The sequence below is a fragment of the Littorina saxatilis genome, linkage group LG12 (assembly GCF_037325665.1).
Source record: "Littorina saxatilis isolate snail1 linkage group LG12, US_GU_Lsax_2.0, whole genome shotgun sequence".
Taxonomy (NCBI): domain Eukaryota; kingdom Metazoa; phylum Mollusca; class Gastropoda; order Littorinimorpha; family Littorinidae; genus Littorina; species Littorina saxatilis.
In genome coordinates this window covers 53247488-53272076 of record NC_090256.1, presented here as the reverse complement: position 1 = coordinate 53272076, position 24589 = coordinate 53247488, and the positions used below count along the sequence as shown (strand labels likewise).

At 38.2% G+C, this 24589-nt stretch overlaps 1 protein-coding gene across 1 annotated transcript in view; it reads left to right on the top strand.

Annotated features, from left to right (window-relative positions):
- Positions 1 to 289: 289 nt before the first annotated feature.
- LOC138983136 (uncharacterized) overlaps positions 290 to 24589 on the top strand; it is a gene marked incomplete in the record, with an annotated part of 62504 nt that continues 38204 nt past the window's right edge. The window contains 12 exon segments of the mRNA XM_070356543.1: positions 290 to 440; positions 916 to 1174; positions 2883 to 3116; positions 4524 to 4694; positions 5204 to 5501; positions 5907 to 6043; positions 6303 to 6401; positions 6760 to 6906; positions 7833 to 7955; positions 11662 to 11760; positions 16341 to 16568; positions 17362 to 17455. Coding sequence (XP_070212644.1) covers positions 427 to 440; positions 916 to 1174; positions 2883 to 3116; positions 4524 to 4694; positions 5204 to 5501; positions 5907 to 6043; positions 6303 to 6401; positions 6760 to 6906; positions 7833 to 7955; positions 11662 to 11760; positions 16341 to 16568; positions 17362 to 17455 — 1903 coding nt within the window.

The following is a 24589-nucleotide window of genomic DNA, read 5'->3' as shown; positions in this document are numbered from 1 at the left end:
TAAGTAGTGGTCCAGTGAACGATACCTTCCGCCAGTGGTGCAACCTGAGCCAAGAACTGAACTTCCTCTAATACACCTTCCGAAAGACAAATTTGGATCAAAACACATTCTCTATCCACCTCACACATTGCGGCCCCAACTTATCTTTCTCTATTTTTTTCTCCCCCTCCCGCATTACCCCGTTATTCCACACTGAGCACTACCAGAATTATAGCTCACGGTGTGGTGTTATAGTTTCGTTTTCTCTTTGCGTGAGTCAGACACCGGAACCACCTGGTCTGACGGGACGCAGAATTTGTTTTCGAAATGAACCAATCAGCATCGCGCAAGCGCGCCCAGTTCAAATGGAGACGAGGAACTGTCTAACATGGTGGATTATGTGATTTTTGAAAGAATGATACTGTGAACGTACAAACAAGCATCAAAATGTCTGCATCAAGGTAAGTTGGAATCAGAGTTCTCATCCTTATCGTTAGTATTTCATACAACCTCTTATTTTACACCGATCACGTCTTTTCGTGTGATCGTTTGATCAAGATGGCGGTATGTGTTGATAAATATCGTACTCCAGAAATCAAATGCCTTTCTTTTTTATGGTTTTGCATTTCTCTACTCCAATTTATGCACATTCTCAAACGCAAAGCTTTTTTCCCGAGTAATTTTGCTGTCGTATTATCAAAACAAACGATCTACCGAAATGTGAAACCAACGCACACTGTTGTTGCTGTCCCGAATAAGTTGAACAGATTTCGAGTTCCTAGTTTCAACCTCTAGTATTTTCAGGCGGCGATTTATTTCCAGGCCTACTTCTTTGGAATGTCTGACACGGTGTATTATGCATTGAGCAGAATCACCTGAGTAAAGAACAGTATGCTTGTCATTCTAATCATTCTGCTCGCTTCCTTTTTTTTACAGCAAAAAACACGTGAGGGAGGATGTGACACGAAAGCTGGAGATTGCGCTGGATAGGTTGTACCGAATTTGGAATGAGATCGGTATCGATGAAAGCCAGGTGGGCAACCGAGCAGGAACAGTGTCCATGCACCTGTGTAATCTGCTGGAAGAGATGGTCAGTGAGGAGGAGCAGCTTCGCGAACAGATGGCAGCTAACATTCAGCGATTCGTGGATGATCTGTCAACACTCTGTCTGGAGCTTGCTGTCCCTACTGTCAAGGTTTGATATTGCTGCAATGTTGTTCTCAATCTCAGGCCACAGTCTTCGGACATGGGCACATGTTTTTTATCTGACACATTGCAGTTTGAACTGGCAGCTTGACCGTCCAAACTCCAATAGCATTCTGAAAGAAGAGGTTTTTTTGGTCAGCTAGGAGTAGGACATTTGATCGATACATAAATAAAATTCCAATCCAGGTTCAACTAATATATTGTCTTCTTTGTCACTTTTTTGGTGTGCTAATTGGTTATTGTTATTTCTGGATGTAGCTTTGTCACTCGAGTCACTGTCACTGTCACTAGTGTCAGTTTGTGTGAGGTTCAACATCACTGACTCGCTAACTTGCGGTCGAGTGAATCTCAAGATGTTTGCCCTTCTTTCACTTTCAGTATGAGGCTTCACTTCCATGTGGCAAACTGAAAGTAATTCTCTGATTAATTTGAAGTATACATGTATTGTCATGAGTATTCCAGACGGCAGATCTGTGTTCTTGGCGCTGACAATATTTACCAAAACTCAAGCTCTTGGCAACTTTATATAAATTATAATAAATATTACAGAAGGAATGAATGTGTCTCAATCTAATTAAAGTCTAATACTAGTAGTACTAGTAATAGTATTGTGATAGTAATACTGGTATAATAAATGGTTTAGGTCTCAGGGGAGGGGTGGGCAGGTTTTGGATGAGTAAGCCTGTAAGGGCTAGCAATCCAAGTATAACAACATGTTAATTGTTAGTTGTTACTGTTAGAAACAAGCTTACTTAGTCAAATTAGTGTATAACTATAAGCAAGTGCAAGAGGAATTAGTTATCATTATTAAAGTATCAGATTCAGAATAATGTACAAACTTAATGTAAAAATGAACATATTAATTTCTTTACCGTATTTGACGGATTACAAGACGCACCGTTTTATAAGCCGCACCCCCGACTTTTAACAAAAAAATTGGGACGAGTCACGTATAGGCCGCGTCACTATATTAGCCGCCGTCGAAAAAATATAATCAGATCGTGTCAATCAATCAAAACAACCAGGCAAACGAAAGTACGGTATTTGGCGAAATCGGCTCCGAGAATAAACAAGTGAAACAAAGAAGAAAAGTGAAAAAGTTTGAAGAAAAATATCACACACACAATTTGTAACCAACACACACATGTAGTCCCGCCCGGAATAAGCTTTTTTGGGATGATTTACGACTTTTGCGCACATTTCGAGCAGACGAAAACACAACATGGCGGCTCTCACTCCTCCAACTATCGCGAGACACAAAAAACGAAATCTCGCGCGCGCGAGATCCTGATACATCCGGTGTTTTTCTGTACGCTATCTTGTCACGACGACTTGTTGACAAAAGAAGATTCGCGAAAGAAAGAGAAAAGCGCCGAGTCTTGAGTAGAGACCTAATAAAGTACCGGTAATCGTTAATCGAGCGAAATGAAAATCCGCGGCGACTTCCATTAGGTTAATGCTATTCAAGTTTAGGTAACGGTTTAGCCGCATCTTTTTATAAGCCGCAATGCGATTTTTTTGGAAAAAAGTCGCGGCGTGTAGTCCGTCAAATACGGTACTTATTTGATCATTTATTTTTGTTATTGTTTGATTTTAAGAAACTTTTTAGTGCTTAATTAATGCTGAATTGTGAGTGAGATTTGATGCAGTTTCTTTATAAGTTTATTCAATTTAATTTCTGTGAATTTTCTACGTAGGTGAGTGAGCACTTGTCCATGGTGCAACGAGAAAAGGAACTGAGGACAAGGCTGGAGAATCTGAACAGGGAGAAACAGGAGCGCCTCAAAAAGCTGAAGATGCTGCACGAACGAGACCAACATCTCTGCGACACTTTGTGCACTACGCCATATTACGTTCCCACCAACATGGTCCCCAGCAAAGAACAGCTTCAGGAGCTTGAAGCCCACGTCAGGGGATTGGAAGCTGAGAAGGTAGACTTTGATTCATGATCCATCAGTTAATCTCTGTGCAGAATATATTTGGAGGCACGCATTTAAATTACTAAACATATACTAAGTCTGAGTCATTGTCAGATCTGTATGCTATACAAAATTGGAGTATGGTTGGGGCTTTTCCGGATATGTGATTTGCAGACCTGTTTACCCTCCCGGATTGTCCGAAATTATTACAGATTTTGGGTCTATATTACGGAAATTCCGGTCGACATGGGTCCGAAGTGTAAGGCCGATCTCTCTGGGGATGAAATGCCAACCCAAAAAGCTTAAGTTGTACAGAAATATCGGGAAAACTATCAAGTCAAGTGGCCTTGTCTGGCGAAGTCAAAGAAGAGCGAATCACATGTATTTTGGTGATTGAATTGAGATCGGTGCAACAACAAAGCTAGTCAGTCAAGAGTTGCGGCACTGCAGCCGTTCGCGAACCATGCAACGTGTCCCGAGGTTAGTCGCAGCATTAGTTTAACAAAATGCAGTACACAAATGAACATGACATCAAACAAAAAACACCAAATTGTGTTTGGCAAAACATGAGCCTGTTTCGCATTGAGTTTATTTGACTTAGGTCTCTGCTTCGACGGAATCTCTCAGACCTGTGAACCGTTCTCACGCTACGGTCAGCTGGGCTCATCAGTGACTTGCGCTGTTGCCGAAATTCAAGTCTTTCTGAGTCTAAAAGTAAACTGATCTCTATTAATCTTTCTCCAATATGGCAAAGATTACAGTTTTTTGAATTTAGAAACTTAAAAGAAAATCTTTAAATAAAATAAACGCGGAATCGGTCCTCAAAAAATAAAGTAGATACAGTAAACTTGTCTTTGTTAACTTGCATTTATATATATATCAGGTGTGTTGTGTGTGTGAGCTTCTGTTTGTGTAGTACAATACTGTTAAACATGGTGATCATCAATTTTGTACTTGTTTTGCATGGTAGTGCGCGTTCAAACGTGTTGTTTAATTGTTTTCGAGCTGGTTTATGGTTGATAAAAAAATTATACTGAAAGATGCCTCAAATTACTGTAAAGTACCAGTTGCATTCCTGATTTTCATTGGGGGGGCGTAAACATGTCTGGATTTGGTAAAAATCTGGAAGCCAGTTGGTCTTTATGAATCACTGGCTGAGTGTACAGGGTAGATATTGATAATTAGGAATAGCCTATTAGGCAATCATACTGATGTCTTTAAACTAAGAACACTGACATTTTATTGCTGTGTGCACCTTAGACAAACTTTTATACATTTGGTTCTATTGCATTGGAGTGTGCCATTGTTTGAAATTGATTTATGTTCTCACTACCTGGTCGGATGTTAAGATTGTGCATTTGTTTTCTGCATTTCTGCATCCTGTGTTCATGCAAACGTTGCTTTATGTCGCTGTTGCAGGAAAAGCGTCACAAGGAGTTTTTGCATACCAAGCAGAAAGTTGTTGAACTGTGCAATGAAATGGATTATGATCCAGAAACTTCTTTTGAGCGTGACCTGATCTGCGAAGACGGCGAAGCTTTTCAGCTCTCCACAGAAAATATGGAGAGCTTGAAGAATGTTCTTCATGATGTATGTACCATAATTTTGTCCTATTAGTTTACATAATGATGTAGTACTGTAGCTTGGGTAATGATCTATAGGGTAAAATGAAAGCCAGCTTGAGTTTGACGGATTTTGCAGGAAGAGTGTATGTCTGCCAGTGACTAGTGGTTGAGTCAGACTGAAGCCAGTTTTCCTACAGCAGCACTACATGCATCCCATGCATTTGGTGGAGTCACAATGACATAGAATGATAGATCTCTGAGTCTCAGTAGCACTGCATCTAGGATTCTAATCAGTTTTGAAGAAGAAGAAAAAGCCCAGTGAAGTAAAAGATACAAATGGCAATGCTTCAGGTTGTTTTGGTAATCCTTGTCTGATACTGATAATCTTGATAATTACTGTTTTAATGTTAACTAAACTCAGAAAAGGCCTTAGATATGATGTTATATCTGAATAAAGAGCTTTGAGTTGTCAACCATATAAAAAAAAAGGTTATTCATTTTCTTGTGATTTTCATCACTCATGTTCATTTTCAGTTGGAGCGAAAGAACCATAACCTGGTACAACAAGTGAAAGACCTCTGGGCTCGCATTCACAGCCTGTGGGACAGGTTGGAGTTGGAAGAGAGCGAGAGAACGGATTTTGAATCGCGCCACCAGGGACACAAGCACAGTATCCTTTCTGGTCTCCGTGACGAGGTTTTACGCTGTGAGCAACTCAAGTTCGCCAACCTGCAGCGTTTTGTGGAAGGGGCGCGCAGGGAGCTTGTCGACTGGTGGAACCGTTGTTATTTCAGCAAGTCTCAGCGTGATGCCTTCCCTGCATATCATGATGGTGAGGTTGGACTGAGGAAAGACTATGGTCAGCGTCTGTGAGTGTGACTGACAACCAGAGTGCAAAATTGTGTTCTATGCTGGCCTTTCAGGTTTTTCACCTTTTTTTTGTGTTAGCCCTGTAGTCATCCTGAAATGTTGGAGATCTCTGCTGTTGATTTTGGTTATCAGGTGTTTTCACTGTTTTGTATTGAGGAAAAAGTTGACTATTCCTGGTAGATTGTGCAAATTTTTCACTCCTCTTTCACAGTCACACACACAAAGCATAAGTCATGAAACAGAAGACAAAACCCTGTGGTACAGTGTTGGTTAATACTAAGATAAATAATGCTAAAATTTAAAGGTTGATGAGTAAAAGCCCAAAATAGTGAAATGAAAGTTATAAATTGAAATGACGGATTTGCAGAGACTTACACAGAGGAGCTCCTTGAAGTCCATGAGAGGGAACTGGTGAACATGCAGCAATACTACAAAGATCATGAGCATGTTCTGGACCTCATGACCAAACGTGACAAGCTGTGGAACGAAATGCTCGAGTTTGAGGTTTGTAACTTCTATAATCTGAACCTGTTTTTATTCTTTGAAGTTTACAACGGCTGGGTGTTTTTTCTCTCCGTAAATTAAGATAATATCGGGTTACCAGAGGCTTGCCAATACTATTCAAGATTATTTATTTTATACCAGCATGCTTTTGTTCCAAACTATTCTTTCTGCTGCTTTTCAAACTGTCTTGCAAAGTAAAAGATAACAGTAAAGATGTGTTTTTAGTGATTGACTCCATTTAAAAATGTATCTTTTGCAGAAAAAGGCCAGCGATCCAAATCGTTTCTTCAATGACCGAGGTGGTAAATTGCTCAGGGAGGAGAAAGCCCGCAAGAAACTCATGAAAGATCTTCCTAAGGTTTGTATTTGTGTATTGACTTGGACAATATTATACTTGTTCTGTCACCGTTTTAGAATTGCAGGTAAAGTGAATTGAAACTCGGAGTTAGTGTTTTACTGTTTTTTGTAATTTTACTTGCTCAGAGATAGGTTCCATTGAGGACTTATTTCACACTGTAGATTCGCAGACATTGTGTTAATGTGTAGCACTATGTGTATTCTGTTAATCATTTATTTTTTAAGGCCTAATCAGCCTAATTTTATGCAGTCATGGTATGTTCAGCCATGTCTATCTGTGTAAGCCTTTTTCAAGATAACTTGTGGCGTTTATATGGAAGCGTACTGATTATTTCAAGTTGTATTTTTTACTTCTGCAGGTTGAGGAAGATGCCAGGGAAGAAATTGAGGCCTGGGAAAAGGAAAATGGCAGGGTCTTTTTGCTGGAAGGTGTCCCATTTGTACACTACATTCAGCGACAGTGGGAGCTCTTCAGAGAGCAAAAGGAAAACGAAAAGCAAGAAAGGGTAAGCTAGAGATTAGACAATTGATGAATTGTTTCTGTCAAGATGTAGACAGGATAGAATCTGTCTAGCATAATTCTGTTTTGGCAGAATGACCTCGTCTATGGTTATTGGTAAGAGGTTATGTTTATAGATTATATTAGTATTTTGTGATCAGGTTCGTCTCCAATTTGTTCTATATTGTTACAGTGAGTAAGGTACTGAAAGTTGATTATTATAAACCAGGTTTACAGTGGAACCGCCCTTTTAAGGGGAGAGGTGGCACGAAAAATGAAATCTGACTATTTGTAAGTTTTCTTTGAAGTTTAGGGGTACTTTATAGAAGCAAAGCATAAAAAAGCACCTGCATGCCCAGTTTTTGACCAAGCAAGTAATATTTTCATAAAAAAATACCAATTTCTTCCAAAAAATACGAAAATTACACACCACGCCCCATGAAATTCAAAAGACATTTTTGAAGCTACAGGCTTCAAATGCAGTGAAAATTACTCCCAGATATCAGTTCCAGACTTATACAGAGCCATTTTGACCAAATTACCCCAGTTCAAATTCAGCAGCATAAATTGAGAGATATACATTTTTGCCCCCAAAATACCCAATCAGGCTTATATTATATTGTCTATAAAAAAAAATTGATCGGTTTTACAAAAACCGCTCTGTAAAAGTCTAGCAAAATCAAATCTTGCTCCTGTAAAAGAAAAATTATAACTCTACCACAAGTAGTTCTGACGAAATATCATTTCCCGCGTTGATACCGTCCTTGAAAACCCATATTCAAAGTATACCTGTCATGAAAGGCCACCTGCAATGTAGGGACACTTTTGGCTGGTCCCAAGGGTGTCCTTTCATTGCAGGTACCACTGTAGTGCTTGTTCTGTAGGATATAAATAATATATATAATGCAGCAACTTGTGATGTGGAATGTTCAGATGAAGAACAAAGCCAAACAGATGGAAGAAGAGATGACCTTTGGCAGTAAGCCGACATCAAACACGCCAGCCAAGAGGCGCTTTCTCAACACCCCAACTAGGACACCTCTTAAAGCACGCAAGGTAAGCTAATTTTCAAGTTCATATAGATAAGGAAGTTAAAAAACAAACAAGAACAAACTTTGCACATTGATTTGCAGATGGTGAGATCTCTTGTGTAAACTTTGTTAATGACAGTACATCTCAAAAATCCACCTTTGTGATAGTGTACAAAAAGACAGGCCATCTGTTTTTACAGGAGCAACAGATTCATTTTAATTCATTTTAATGATCTCAGCCAATCAAAAGTTTGACTGAAATCTGTTAAAAGGCTCGAGTATTGTACATTTTTTTGTATCATGTAAATAGTGGATGCATTGCTTATCAGCGCTTTTAAATATGTATTGGCAAGGGGTACATTACATAAATTCCATTAATCATCATGTTGATTTTTGAGTCACTTGAGAAAAAGTGACTCTATGTAATCGGTCAGTGTTAGTCTGTCCGGCCGGCCGGCCGTCCGGCCGGCCGTCCGTAGACACCACCTTAACGTTGGACTTTTCTCGGAAACTATCAAAGCGATCGGGCTCATATTTTGTTTAGTCGTGACCTCCAATGACCTCTACACTTTAACGATGGTTTCGTTGACCTTTGACCTTTTTCAAGGTCACAGGTCAGCGTCAAAGGAAAAATTAGACATTTTATATCTTTGACAAACTTTTCTCGGAAACTATCAAAGCGATCGGGCTCATATTTTGTTTAGTCGTGACCTCCAATGACCTCTACACTTTAACGATGGTTTCGTTGACCTTTGACCTTTTTCAAGGTCACAGGTCAGCGTCAAAGGAAAAATTAGACATTTTATATCTTTGACAAAGTTCATCGGATGTGATTGAAACTTTGTAGGATTATTCTTTACATCAAAGTATTTACATCTGTAGCCTTTTACGAACGTTATCAGAAAAACAAGGGAGATAACTAGCCTTTTCTGTTCGGCAACACACAACTTAACGTTGGGCTTTTCTCGGAAACTATAAAAGTGACCGGGCTCAAATTTTATGTGAACGTGACTCATTGTGTTGTGAATAGCAATTTCTTCCTGTCCATCTGATGCCTCATATAATATTCAGAACTGCGAAAGTGACTCGATCGAGCGTTTGCTCTTCTTGTTTTAACTTGATAAAGCTTAAGTATGAGGACAAGTCCACTGTGATTTTGGACAGCTTCTTTAGTCATTGAAATTAAAACTATTTGGTTTGTTTAACAGGTAAACAAGTCTATACAAACAGTCATAACATTATTTGATTCACAAGGTATGATAGGGATTATCTCACTCGAATCCCTTAATTATTTTAGAAGTAATGGAAAATGACTTGTGCTCCAGGTCTTGGGTGAAAGCACACTTTCGGTGCAAGTAAAACTCCAGTATAGTAAGGTACTCTTACTGTCTGCAACAAGACATTTATTTTTCACCTTGTTTCTGAAACTGTTTACTAATCACTTTTCTTGTCACTGAGCTATCAGATGCCTGGTCATGCATTTTGTGTTCATGGTGATGCAGAGTAAACGCATGGGCAAGAGCAACCAGTTCAGAGTAAAACGATTTAGTTTTTATGTGATTTCAGTTTAGTTTACGTTGCACACGCTCGAAGTTTATAGCTGAAATGCTTGGTGATGTTTCTTTGTGTGTTGTAAATACAAGTGAGTTCAGAAATCATCACTGTATTGATCATATTATTTATTGTGTAATGTACAAAAACATAGCCTAGCCATGATAGCTTTTGGAACCGAGTTGAAATCTGTGCCAACATTGTATAATACACTTTATTTTTTTCTTTCTTTTCTTTGTTATTATTTGCTGTCTGAATCTTTTTTTGACTCACATGCGAAGCAAAAGTGAGTCTATGTACTTACCCGAGTCGTCCGTCCGTCCGTCCGTCCGTCCGTCCGGAAAACTTTAACGTTGGATATTTCTTGGACACTATTCAGTCTATCAGTACCAAATTTGGCAAGATGGTGTATGATGACAAGGCCCAAAAAAACATACATAGCATCTTGACCTTGCTTCAAGGTCAAGGTCGCAGGGGCCATAAATGTTGTCTATAAAACAGCTATTTTTCACATTTTTCACATTTTCTCTAAAGTTTTTGAGATTCAATACCTCACCTATATATGATATATAGGGCAAAGTAAGCCCCATCTTTTGATACCAGTTTGGTTTACCTTGCTTCAAGGTCAAGGTCACAGGAGCTCTTCAAAGTTGGATTGTATACATATTTTGAAGTGACCTTGACCCTGAACTATGGAAGATAACTGTTTAAAACTTAAAAATTATGTGGGGCACATGTTATGCTTTCATCATGAGACACATTTGGTCACATGTGATCAAGGTCAAGGTCACTTTGACCCTTATGAAATGTGACCAAAATAAGGTAGTGAACCACTAAAAGTGACCATATCTCATGGTAGAAAGAGCCAATAAGCACCATTGTACTTCCTATGTCTTGAATTAACAGCTTTGTGTTGCATGACCTTGGATGACCTTGACCTTGGGTCAAGGTCACATGTATTTTGGTAGGAAAAATGTGTAAAGCAGTTCTTAGTGTATGATGTCATTGCTAGGTTTAGGTCAAGCATGTGAGTCGTATGGGCTTTGCCCTTCTTGTTTCTGAATTCCCTGATTCATCTGTCTGTAAATTGTCTCTCTTTTTTCAATTTTATTTTTCGATTTTTGAAGTATGACATTTTTGACTCACATGCGAAGCAAAAGTGAGTCTATGTACTCACCCGAGTCGTCCGGACGTCCGTCCGTCCGTCCGTCCGGATGTCCGTCCGGAAAACTTTAACGTTGGATATTTCTTGGACACTATTCAGTCTATCGGTACCAAATTTGGCAAGATGGTGTATGATGACAAGGCCCCAAAAAACATACATAGCATCTTGACCTTGCTTCAAGGTCAAGGTCGCAGGGGCCATAAATGTTGTCTAAAAAACAGCTATTTTTCCCATTTTTCCCATTTTCTCTGAAGTTTTTGAGATTGAATACCTCACCTATATATGATATGTAGGGCAAAGTAAGCCCCATCTTTTGATACCAGTTTGGTTTACCTTGCTTCAAGGTCAAGGTCACAGGAGCTCTTCAAAGTTGGATTGTATACATATTTTGAAGTGACCTTGACCCTGAACTATGGAAGATAACTGTTTCAAACTTAAAAATTATGTGGGGCACATGTTATGCTTTCATCATGAGACACATTTGGTCACATATGGTCAAGGTCACTTTGACCCTTATGAAATGTGACCAAAATAAGGTAGTGAACCACTAAAAGTGACCATATCTCATGGTAGAAAGAGCCACTAAGCACCATTGTACTTCCTATGTCTTGAATTAACAGCTTTGTGTTGGATGACCTTGACCTTGGGTCAAGGTCAAGGTCACATGTATTTTGGTAGGAAAAATGTGTAGAGCAGTTCTTAGTGTATGATGTCATTGCTAGGGTTAGTTATTTGACCTTGACCCTGAAGGTCAAGGTCATATAAAGGTCAAGGTCAAGCATGTGAGTCGTATGGGCTTTGCCCTTCTTGTTTGTATTTTGATTCCTGTTTTACTGGCAATATTGTTTTGAATACCAGCACCTCTACTCTCAGTCTTCTTTTGTTTTATTCTAACTTTTGCATCCTTCATTCCTTGTTATGTTTCTAATCTCCCATCACAACTTTTTCTCCTTGATCATTGTCGTTATCATACCATCACTCACTGCTTTGTTTGCATGTGCTGTCGCTTGTAAAGTTGAACGAAACGCCTAGAACACCGGCCTCAGTTAGCCGCATTCAGCACTCCTCCATCTTCCCCTCGCCTTACACCAGAGCCCCTCTATCAGCTACAAAGGTGAGATGCGTGCCACAGAGCAGTAGATGAATGACTTTTCTTGACATTTGAATTCAGATTTACTGTTTTAATAATTAGTGTTTTTCTTAGATTGTTCAAGCAAGTCGACTATTCGGGTTCTGGCATTTCATTTCTATTAAGCGTCATGAAGTCACAAAAAATATTCAACTTAAGAAAGAGTTTGTTGCTTTCATATGCCACTATAATGTAATGAACCAGAGGTGAATAATGTAGATTTGTACATGCTTGATGCTTGGAATTGGATGCAACATTCTCAAGGCAAGCTAGAAATGCTTAATTGGTTGTGTTGTACAAGACCGTTTATAGTGGAAGCTTTGAGATCATTTAGTTGTTAAGGATTTAGGATGATCCACATACTTAAAGAAATAGAAAGGAAGAAATACAGTTAGCAGTGTGGAACTTCTGTTAATACCAATTGACATTTTAAGGCAGAAGTAGGGTTATACAGTGAAGAACAGTTACATTACAATACATAATTTTGCCCTTGTTGCTATATTCTTTTGATAATCATCTGATCTGTTGTCAGTCATGAAGAATTTTACATGTCTTTAAGTATTTTACTATATCTTTAAGTATTTGACTTCGTTTAATGTGATTTGCGTAAATATTGTGCAAAAAAGGGGCAGTATAATTTTATTTTAAATGTTCGTATACACTTTGTTTTGAAGAATCACTAAAACTTAAAAAAAGAATGACCCCTGAATTGTCATTCAAATCAGATTACCCTTATCCACTAACATCCACATATTCCCTTCCAGACCCTATGGAATTACAGTTTTACCTTGTATATATTTTGAGAATGTTACACTAACTGTAACAGTAACACATTTCTGGTTTGGGAAAATATACAATATGGGTTATAAAAAAAAAAAGTGTTGCATATAAGTCATAGTGAGACGGTCCCGTAATAATTATATGCCACTGTATAATGTGTTCAGCATCTGAAATATGGGTGCGTCTCAGAAACTGATCCTTTTGTGTGTGCCATAATCAAATTAGCCCACAATTGAAACATACTGAATTTTAAATCATGATATTGGTATTTTTGAGAAGTAAAATGAATAAAGAAATAGTACAAACAAAATTGAGTATTTTGCATGATTATTATGAAGATTGTTTTGCGAAAGAAATGATTGGATGCGTGAAAAATGGAGGTCTGATCTGTGACATGAACCATCAACTAGTTTTGCACCTCACTACAAGAATCGTTTAGAATGTCCAAGGACTGCTATTCTTGTTATGTGTGTTTGGTTTAAGTGTACTTGACAGTTGAAATGTTATTTTGTCCACAGAATTGTTTTTTTAAACGAAATTAATCGCTTGAAAGTTTGCCATCACTGTCGTAACATAGGTTTCCGCACGCGTGCAACAGCAACAAGTCCTAAATTTGAACTTTAGAATTTGCATGTTCATCTTCAACACGATCTAGACATGAAAGGGCATAGAACATCGCTAAGCTAAATGTTATTTAAGTATTATTTTCTCAAAATTGCATCTGCAAACTAAGTTGAAAGTTGCGCAATATGACATGCTTCTTCAAAATTCAGTTACGATGGTGAACGGTTTTGCAAATAATGTTCAGAGTTTTGAAGAAAGATTAGAACTATTTTGCGCGTAGTGACTTAGAGGTGCGGGTGACTACGCATGCGCAGTTACAGAGAGAAATAGTTCAGCTTCCAGCAGCGAAGAAAGATTTCGAGAATGTTTCCGAAGTCTGTGATTTTGTTACGACAGTGATCAACACCCCAGGTTCTTGAGAAAAGGTGAGTTTTTGCTGCTATGATATTCTATGAAGTGAAAAATTAGGCTAAACATTTGTTAATAATAGTTTTTCTTTCGATTTCACCTAGTCAAAACTTGACTAAATGTTTTAACATAGAGGGGGAATCGAAACGGGGGTCGTGGTGTATGTGTGTGTGTGTGTCTGTCTGTCTGTGCGTGTGTGTGTGTAGAGCGATTCAGACTAAACTACTTGACCGATCTTTATGAAATTTGACATGAGAGTTCCTGGGTATGATATCCCCGGACGTTTTTTTCTTTTTTTCGACAAATACTTTTGATGACGTCATATCCGGCTTTTTGTAAAAGTTGAGGCGGCACTGTCACACCCTCATTTTTCAATTAAATTGATTGAAATTTTTGTAAAGCAATCTTCGACGAAGGCCGGACTTCGGTATTGCATTTCAGCTTGGTGGCTTAAAAATTAATTAATGACTTTGGCCATTAAAAATCTGAAAATTGTAATATTTTTTTTTTATATAAAACGATCCACATTTACGTTCATCTTATTTTACATCATTTCCTGATTCCAAAAACATATAAATATGTTATATTTGGATTAAAAACAAGCTCTGAAAATTAAAAATATAAAAAATTATGATCAAAATTAAATTTCCGAAATCCATTTAAAGGAACGGTAAGTGTCAATGTTTTCTTTAATTGTAAAAGTTGTATGTTCAATGGAATGGTAAGTCTGAACAAAATAATTACTTTATTTTGTTTTTAGCCAGTGAATGTGGATGCATCAAAATCTTGATAGACAACAAATTCATGTTAGTGAAACTAGTACACATATTGCATCAATCTTTGGTTGAAATCGCTGGTACTTGCATGTTTCAGGTGCAAGAGATTCGACCTGATGAACTGGTGGTACCGTTCCTTCGAAGGAAACCGGAGGGGAACTACTATTGCTTTCCAGGGATCGATGATATTTCCTTAGTCCCTGCATCTGATGCAACCATGATTCGTGACCCCACCTTCAATGCCAGGGGGCATTATTTCTTTTAAAATAAATTAATTAACTGCAAGTGGCAACTGTTCTATATGTAACCAATGCCTTTGGTTTATTGTCTTAACAATTGAATGAACCACTTTTGAACATTTGCATTCTTCATGTCAAACCTTATAATACATGTCTGGTTGTTCGTTTCCGAGTTACGTCGGTGATGAACTTTTCATTAATGTTTCTCTTTTTTGGGGCAAAGTTTTCTTGATTTTGTCCAGCTTTTTTTCTTTCTGTTCCTGTTTTAGTGTTTGGCATTTTACCTAAGAAGAATCTGGTTGCAAAATCAGCTTCATTTAGTAAAGTTTGTGGGAAAAAGCATAACCGTTTCTTTGTTACAAAAGTGATGTTTCCATGTTACATCGGTGACCATTTTGCATTCTTTTGGGATAACTTTCTAACATTTTGTCTTAGAGCAACAAATCTTTGTATATATGCTATTGTGAAGGTTAAATGTCAATAAGACTGAATGAATGCCATGTATCAACATGTTCTGATCAGGATATCATTAATTAATTTTCATTTTTGTATTGAAATTTTGACGAATGCCTGGAACATTGAAAAAAACATTATTTTGTTGTTTGCATGTAGTCATTTCATATTGAACTCTATAATGGCTTGTGATTCAACAATAATAACTGAATAAAAGTCGTTTTCAGCCTTATAAATGCAGTTTTTTTGTCTTTTATTTTTTCCATGTTGCACGGGTGATTTTGCACACATGGTCCAAATAATGCTCAACATATGGCAAACTAAAGGCAATGTTATATTTTTTCTTGTTTAAACTGAAAAGGTACACCCTGAGAAGTGTGTAAATAGTATTATCAAAGTTTTCTGGGAAGATTTTACTTTTGGTGATAATGTCACAAACAGAGGACGAGATTCTGAGACGCACCCATATACTGTATGAATCAAAATTTAGTACAGTATGTAATTTTGACTAATGTGTATGTTAATATATATATGATGTTGTACTGCATTTTAAAGGCTGCCATATTCGTAGCAGCGTTCAGTAATTAATTCATATTGTTTACATGTGCCAATAATGTTATAAAACTGTACCTAAGGGGATATAATAACGATTGGCTGTAGCTTTCGAACACAGAAAAAATTATTTCAGTATTGCAAAGTGGTGTTGATAGTGTCGAATGTAAACAGAACAGTCTCAAACGCCATCTTTGGTTTACGAAACGTCACGAAGTGACGTCAATGGTCTAAAAATAGCCCAAGTCCTGGAGAACTGTTGCTAAACAATGCAATAAAGAATTAATTATTTCTTGTAATTGGTAAGGACTTCAAACTTAAAACTTTGCAGGAAGCTTAATTTATACATCCCCGCAACGATGGAAAAAACCCTAAACTAATTAAATAGGACCATGTCAGCCTTTAATCACACAGTTATGGTGCATTCAATATGGTGTTTTCACCTCCAATCGCAGGACACATTTCTTTGTCCCTTTATCTATTACATTTATCTCTACCAAAATATAATACAAGTAATGACATGCTACGGGCAATGTAGGGACACTTTGCTGATCCCAAGGGTGTTCTCTCATGGTAGGTACCACTGAAATTCACAACATTATTTGTCTAAAGGGTCGATGATCGTATTGTATGCATGTCAATGTGGCATTCAAAGAGTTTCTGAGAGTCCGAGCAGAATGTCATCAGGATTGTGAAAATAAATATGACCGCAACTATCAATCCATGCAAAACTGTACTGTTTTAATTTAAAATTCAAAAGTTCAATTTCTTAAAATGTCTTATGACTGTGCAGACGCCAAATACGAACCACACCACCCGGCGACGCTCGTTGCGCCAAGCACGTAAGCACCTGCAGGAAAGCATGCAGAACAACAACACCAGCCGCAGCGGCAAGAAGAAAGGACCGGCCACGGCAACACCTGGCGCCCATCCTGACATGTTCTCGCAGACCACGGTAAGCAGTGGGGCTTCCGTCAACAACGTCTCGCTCGCGACCACAGGATCCTACCACGAATTTGCTGTGTGTATCTGAAGATTTTTTTGCCCCCAGCACCTTCTCTTCTGCTGTTTTTTGTGTGGTGAAATTATGCCCCTCTCTGTGTAATCTTGCTAACTGTCCTGTATGAAGTTGTAATCTTTTTTATGTTAATCTAGTGTGTGTCTGTGTTTTTCTAAAAGTCTTTTTGTGTTTTGGGCTCATGCCCGCAAGTTTTTCTCAGTTTGGCTGCCTGCGGTTATTATCACCAGGTTTGACTTTGCATGACAGTCTGTGTTTTGTATGTTTGTTATGTTTGTGTTTGATCTCCATTCTAAACTTTTACTCCCAGTGTTCATATCATCCAAGCACAGCGACCGTTGATGCCTAACAAAGACTGTCAATTTTTAACACTTTTTTTCAAGTAGTGTCACCAGTTCTGAAATTCCTGTTTCAGAGAAACTTACAAGTTAAATTTTGGTTTTTGAATTAACGCACCACATAGTTAACCTAGTTCGCCTATACAAATGTAGTATAAAGCAGAGTATTTTTTAATGTTACGAATTCATATGTTTATCAGTATACTGTATTATGATTCCTAATCCTTAAGACTGGTTGTTGCTACTAGACTGTTCTATGATATCACATATTCATTCTGTTCAGTCATTTCTGATTTGTGTTTTATGAGGGAAAGACCTTGACAATGACATACGAGCTATCTTTTAGTGAAGATTTTGACATAACTGTCTCCCATCCATGTTGATCTAACACTGAGTATGTGAAAGTTTCTCCGGTGGTGGCTTTTAGTTCGCTCAGTCTCACTTGTTGCACTGTGCAGGCAAAGTTGAAAACCAGTTCGTCATCCCACCCTGGCAATTCCACCCTCCTTTCTTGCGAATCCTACAGTTCCAAGAAGTCGGCAGGGTCTGCTAGTGGGAGGTATATCCCATCACAGATGAGACTTTTTTTTCTGCCTGCATTTGTTCTTGCACCCCCCCTGCATGAATTTTCAGTACCCCATTGTCGGTTTCTTCCATGGCAGTCACTTTTCAGTTGCTGTTGGTCACTTCCATTTGATGTACAGAAATGTTGACAGGGTTCCAACTTTGTGGCTGTGGGTGCATCCAGTATTCTGTACATGAATGCTTTTACTAACAGAGTCGGAAATGCATGTAAAGATCACAGGTGCTGAAGCAAAGAGACAGTTATGTTGCTCTTGTATTTGTGCTGGAGTGGTAGACTTACATGATTCTTTTGAAACTTGATTTTCAGTTCTTGATTTGACTTCCCCTATTTTCCATTTTGGTTGGTAGTTTTCTTAAAGGGGAAGTGTTTTTCAAACTGAACTAGTATGATGCAATCTCCTGGATTTTTGTATGCATAGTTTGTGCAGCTGTTTGAACATATCTTTCGACAAGAGCGAGAGTTCTTTTTATCTTGAGTAGTTTACGTCAAGACACTGTGTTTGATGCCTTAAAAAAACTGTAGTAAAACATTGTGTTTGGTTCCATTATGGCATGCCACACAGTCTTCAGGCCCAGAATGTGAATATTAGAATTGTTAATCACATTTTGGTGAAACCTCATAAAGTTTCGTTTGGCTACCAACACTAAAGGTGTGTGTAGTCATCTGTGCGATAGTTGTGTAAATGTTTTCACTGTTTTTATCTTCATTTGGGACAAAAAGACAAATCGTTTCTTCAACAGTGCTCTGAGGCGCAACATAAAACTGTACAAATTCTTTCTTATTAGTATTACCACCAATAGCTGGCATCTTGAAATTTGAAGGAATGGTGAAATAAATGATGTGTAGACAAAATCAAAGAATGATCTGTGACACTAGACACTTCAAATATTGAGAGTTCAAATCACTATCGACTGAGACAGTGTACTGTACTTGCTGTTCTTTCACTGCCTTATTTATGTGAACACAGAATTCAAAGGATGAAAGAAGTTAGCATCAGCTGTCACCATTCTGTTAATGTTGTCGCCTTCCAGTTATGTTTGATTTGTAAATAGATGTAGTTCGAGACTTAAAGTTATAATATGACAGCAGGATTGGTTAGCTTTGATAATATTGGAGCAGCAGACAGAACATGGGTACAAGATGAACGCAGCTGAAGATTTCCCCATACCGTATTATTCTCAGAAAACTTAATGGTGTTTATGAGTATGCTTCATGTCGTGGTATGCTTATTAAGTTTGTCATCTGGAATTTGAAATTGCTTTGGTTGCTGGTGTGCTCAATCTTTTGCTTGTTGCTGAATACAAGAGTTTTCACCATGGCCCACACAGTCAGAAACCATAGTTATTGATCAGCTCTTTCTGAATGGCTTCTGATACTCTTCTTCTTCTACTTTGTTCATGGGCTGAAACTCCCACGTTCACTCGCGTTTTTTTGACGAATTGGTTTTTATGGGTATGACCATTTTGACCCTGGTGTCACTCACAAACAAGTTATGACTTCAGACTGCTAAACATTTTAACATCCCTCAGTTATCTTTCTTCTAAGTTTTAGAGAAATGAATAAAAGCCCAAATAAAAATACTGGAACATGTATTGTTGCTATTTGTAGCATTATAATTTTGTTTGTACTCTTTGAGCACATAGAATGTATTGCTAAACTTCAATACTGAAAATCGCACCAAAGGAAAATGTGGCATCATTTTGTTGTGGCCAAATTGAAATGTACTAATCACAAATTTGATAAAACATAATGCAATATCTACTCCTCCAACGTTTGGAATGAGCAACAACGCATGAAACTGCAGTACATGTATTTGTATTACTCCATTACAAATTGAGGGCTTTTCAGGGAAGCTCAGTACTTTGGAATTGTCGTGTGTGCATGTTACAAAAGAGAATTTAGAAATCAAAACACAATGACGCATTCAATCCTGATGACATTTATCCCTGGCTTTTTTGACTCACATGCGAAGCAAAAGTGAGTCTATGTACTCACCCGAGTCGTCCGTCCGTCCGGAAAACTTTAACGTTGGATATTTCTTGGACACTATTCAGTCTATCAGTACCAAATTTGGCAAGATGGTGTATGATGACAAGGCCCCAAAAAACATACATAGCATCTTGACCTTGCTTCAAGGTCAAGGTCGCAGGGGCCATAAAAGTTGCCTAAAAAACAGCTATTTTTCATATTTTTCCCATTTTCTCTGAAGTTTTTGAGATTCAATACCTCACCTATATATGATATATAGGGCAAAGTAAGCCCCATCTTTTGATACCAGTTTGGTTTACCTTGCTTCAAGGTCAAGGTCACAGGAGCTCTTCAAAGTTGGATTGTATACATATTTTGAAGTGACCTTGACCCTGAACTATGGAAGATAACTGTTTCAAACTTAAAAATTATGTGGGGCACATGTTATGCTTTCATCATGAGACACATTCGGTCACATATGATCATGGTCAAGGTCACTTTGACCCTTATGAAATGTGACCAAAATAAGGTAGTGAACCACTAAAAGTGACCATATCTCATGGTAGAAAGAGCCAATAAGCACCATTGTACTTCCTATGTCTTGAATTAACAGCTTTGTGTTGCATGACCTTGGATGACCTTGACCTTGGGTCAAGGTCACATGTATTTTGGTAGGAAAAATGTGTAAAGCATGTGAGTCGTATGGGCTTTGCCCTTCTTGTTTCTAGTTAAAAAAGAATGATGTTTAGTGCAGTTTTTTAATATGCGTATTTTTGCATACCGCTTAGTGTGCATAATCGATATAAAAGATACCTTTCCCTCTTAGGGTTTACCAGCCCATTGTACTTTTCACACCAATCTCAGTTTTTCTTTAAACCACATTGAATTTTGACAGATTGTCATGGGTCTGTTTCTCCCTAAAGGTTCTTACAGTCTTGTCCCTGGACACTCTGATTTATTTAACATACTAATCATGCTTTGCAGTAGATATTTATCTCTGCTCAGCATTGAACATACATATTGTTCAAAAGGTTCTACTACTATAACACAGATGACATGAACCATGACATTCCTTGTTTGATTTGTGTTCTGTTCACCAATAACTGTATTGCATGGCAAAGCATTTTCATTGCAGCTTGTTTCCATTTTCAATATTTCTTGCTTTGTGCGTGTTACAGAAGGGTCTGAGTCAGACGGCGAGGCCAAACTGTCGCAGTAGTGTTGCCCCCTCCTGTGGTTCCAGTCCTGCCAGAAGATGGTGATTGTTCCTTGAAATGATGAAGAATCTTGATCCCACCGTGCTCGCCCCTTCAGGTTGTGCTGGACTCTCAGGGCATTACACAGTGACAGATATGTCTCAACGACTGCTTTCTGGGTTCTTTCTAGCCTTCGGCCTAACATTGTGATGACAGAAATGGACTAGCACAGAGTATTGCAGACAACTGAAGGAACTTTTCTACAATGAAAGCTGTGTTTGAAGAGAGCAGTCATCTGTGATCACTGACACCATTTCGTCAAATGTAAAGGAAGGAAAGCAATGGAGATTTTAGTGAAATGAAGAGGGGTTTACGAATGTACCGGTGTTGTGGACCTCTTCATTTAGCCTGACTTTATTGCAATGTGCTAGCATAGGTTGTAGAAAAGTTTGTTAAGGATCTGTGCATGTACTTCTTCAAACAAAACAGAGTTCTGGACACACATGATGTTACTGTAACAGACAGTTGAGTGGTGCTTAAAAACTCTTTTTGTGTTGTGGTGCACAATATGTTAATTGTAGCAGGATCAGTAAAAGATTTTTTGAACATTGAAATGTTTTTAATGGCTTGTGTTTAATGTTTTGATACTGTTTGGTTTTAATATGTAAGTCTTGACGCAATGTGTTAGCACACAAATGTGAATAGTCGTCAGATGTCAGCAGTGGCATCAACTGCAACATTTGTTAATTTAAATGCACTTGATAATACTGTATTTATACATCCTTGCCTGAAACTGATAGCAAAGGAAAATTGATAGTCCCAACTTAGGGGAAGGCATCAGAAGCGGTCACTGTGTCCGCTTAAACCCCAGAGCTTGTTTCACTTGGGCATTGGGTTATGATGAGTGGTTGGGGTGCTTGAGATAATTTTTATTTTGTTGAAAAAAGGCCATGCACAACTATTGATACATTGATGCTTGTTACTTTGCCTGAAGCTGAAAGTGGAATAATTTGATATGCTATTTGGCAGATTTATGCGGGGAAAACAGAAATATCTGGTTAAAGGAAGTGTAACGATTATCTGGGCAATGGTACCAACTGTTCTGAACAATATACAAAGTATTCATACCCCATATGCACTTATCACATTAAAAGGCTATTGGTAATGCTGTTATGCAACATCAAAAAACTTCCGAACAAATTTTGTATACATGGTCATATGAACAAATAATGATGTACATTACTTTGAAGTCTTAAATGATTGCTTTGCCGACCACCCCCCACCAAAAGGAAGGAAAACGTGTGCTTGTGATTCTTTCTTCAACAATGTTTCAGGAAGACTTTTATTTAAAACATATGCTTATTTTATATGAATGTAACATTGTGTTTGGGCTGTTTGCGTCAAGGAAATGTCTGTGTCCATAACCTAAGTTTCTAGCCGAGAATCAAATGAAACCCACGAACAAATCTATACAAATGATTCTTTATTCTTGTGCTTTCTTATTTAAAGATCAAAGTTTTGGCATATCCTCCTATGTGCAGCATGTGTTACCAGACAGTTATGTAAAGACGTATGTGTAATTGTTCGTCTGCTTTTGATCAATTTTGCCTTGTCCAAGGCCACTTCAATAAATAAAATAACAATGTTTAGAGGGATATTTGTTCATCTGTACAAGTGTTTCTGTTGGCCAAAGCACCGTTGACACATTGCAGAATAAGTCAGATGATCAATTGTTATGCTGTGATGTTCGTGGTTTCTCAGTTTTGTAATGTTTAGATTACATGCTTTTTTGTGGAAGTGGAGTAGAGAAAAGACTGAGTTTTTCCTACAAGACAAGCGATGACTTTGAGAATTGCTATTTCCTTTAATTTCAAAGTAGGTTTCCCAAACTCATGTAAAAGTAACTGTGGTCTCTGTATTTAAAAAAGGGTGTGATAGTTGCATATTGGACATCATTGTCGGTTTTTTGTTAACACTCCTACAACAATACTGTTTCAAATCTTCAGAATACATGCTTGTATGGCCCATATGTGGGGATATCTGGTAAATAAATGATGTGCCAGCAATTTGGTTTCATTCTGATTTCTTCAACCCCAGCAATGATTTCAAACTCAAATGATTTATGGTTAACAGAACAATGTGAAATTTCTCATCCCTGGCTGTCTGAATCTCTGATTGGAATCTGAATGTTGGATTTATTCAGTGATAAGTCATGAAGCAGTTGGTTGTGTATGTTCTGCGCGAACTTAGAATCCAGTTTCATTCTAGAATGGACCGGGTCCAGGTTGGAATTCTAACCCTGCGCAAGTACAGGGGTGCCATTCTAGAATGAAACCCTTGAATAAAGGGGGCCGTAATGTTTGTAGGTAAGACAGAGTTGTCTTCCCTTGAATTATCTCCACCTGCACCTTCCCTTTGATAAAATGGGGCTGATTTGTCTACCCCTGAAAAAAATCCTTTGGCGATCTTGCGATGTCATGTCATGTCAAGAAAGTTGACACTCCTGAGTACGCAATAAACAAAGGCAGACCATAGCAAGGGGGACTACCAGGGCGGTATTGTTTGCAGGGCAGTTGTTTTTGTGATGAGAGCCGGTTGCGGCCGCTTGCAATGTCAGCGCTGTCTCCCTCTCGGAAATGTCCGGTTTTTTGACAATTTTTTTGACAGACAGACAGACAGACGGTCAGACCGACTAACCGACAGACAGACCAACAGAAGGACAGAGTGAGTTATAGAGCTGTTGTCACAGGTTTTAAAAAAAGTTGACATTATATCTTCACAATTCAGAAGACCAACTTCATGTATATGAATAAGATTAAAAGTTACAAGCGAGATCGGCAAAACACTGTCAGTCCGGAAATTTCCGTTCGTAGCGATCAGTGCTGAGTGTCTCTCAAAATCGTAATCACTTTCAGAACATCACAATCCCAATTCACGATGTCTTTGAGTAAAGTGTAAAAAACCCGGAAAAAAACCCCAACCAAACACACAAAAAACAAAAACAAACAGAAAATCCACATTTGTGGCTTTGGCTGTGTGATAGTCTAACTGAAATGACTATTCCAACTTGGACCCAAATTCCAACCTTGCGCACGGCCGATTCTAGAATGGACCAGCAACAAGGGTTTCATTCTAGAATGGCACCCCTGTACTTGCGCAGGGTTAGAATTCCAACCTGGACCCGGTCCATTCTAGAATGAAACCGGATTCTAAGTTCGCGCAGAACATGTACATAGATTTTGCTGTGAGACATGAGAGCAGTGTGGACAAAAACACACAAATATCAACATTAATAATGCTGCAACTAAGCCTGGCTGTTATGCAAGGAGATAGACTGAAGGGAGATGAAGAATGTAACACCAACGTTCTGTTTGACTGAACTGTTTATAAACCACACCGTGTATTACTTGTATAGATATATTTCAAAGCAAAATCTGACTTCATGCATTACCTGCTTACACTAATAGTCTGTACTTGCACTTGTAAAATCAACCTACATGTTTCTTGCAGTTGCCTATCATACCATGCATCACATCTAACCTATTTCAGTAGTTTGCAAATATTCCAGTTGTAAACGATTCACTGCAACATCTTTAGAATGCAATGTAGCTTTGACTGATGGGTAATGTAAATACCATTTTATTGGATCTTTGCTGTGAATATTTGTTTGGCCTTTTATTTTAGTTCATGTGATATTTTTGCTATGGATCAGGATAACTACACACCAGTTGCATTTCACCGTCAGCTACTGCAGTATGCATGCATGTGCTTCATTCGTTGCTCTTTTTAATCCCAGATCTGGACCTGACCAGCATTTTGTGCAACAAGATCAAAGTAAAGTATGTGTACTTTTCAGGTCTACTTCTGCTTGTGTTTGCAATATTGTGAGTGATGGTTGTCCGAGTGCCTACATGGGTTTTTTTTCTGTGTACAAGT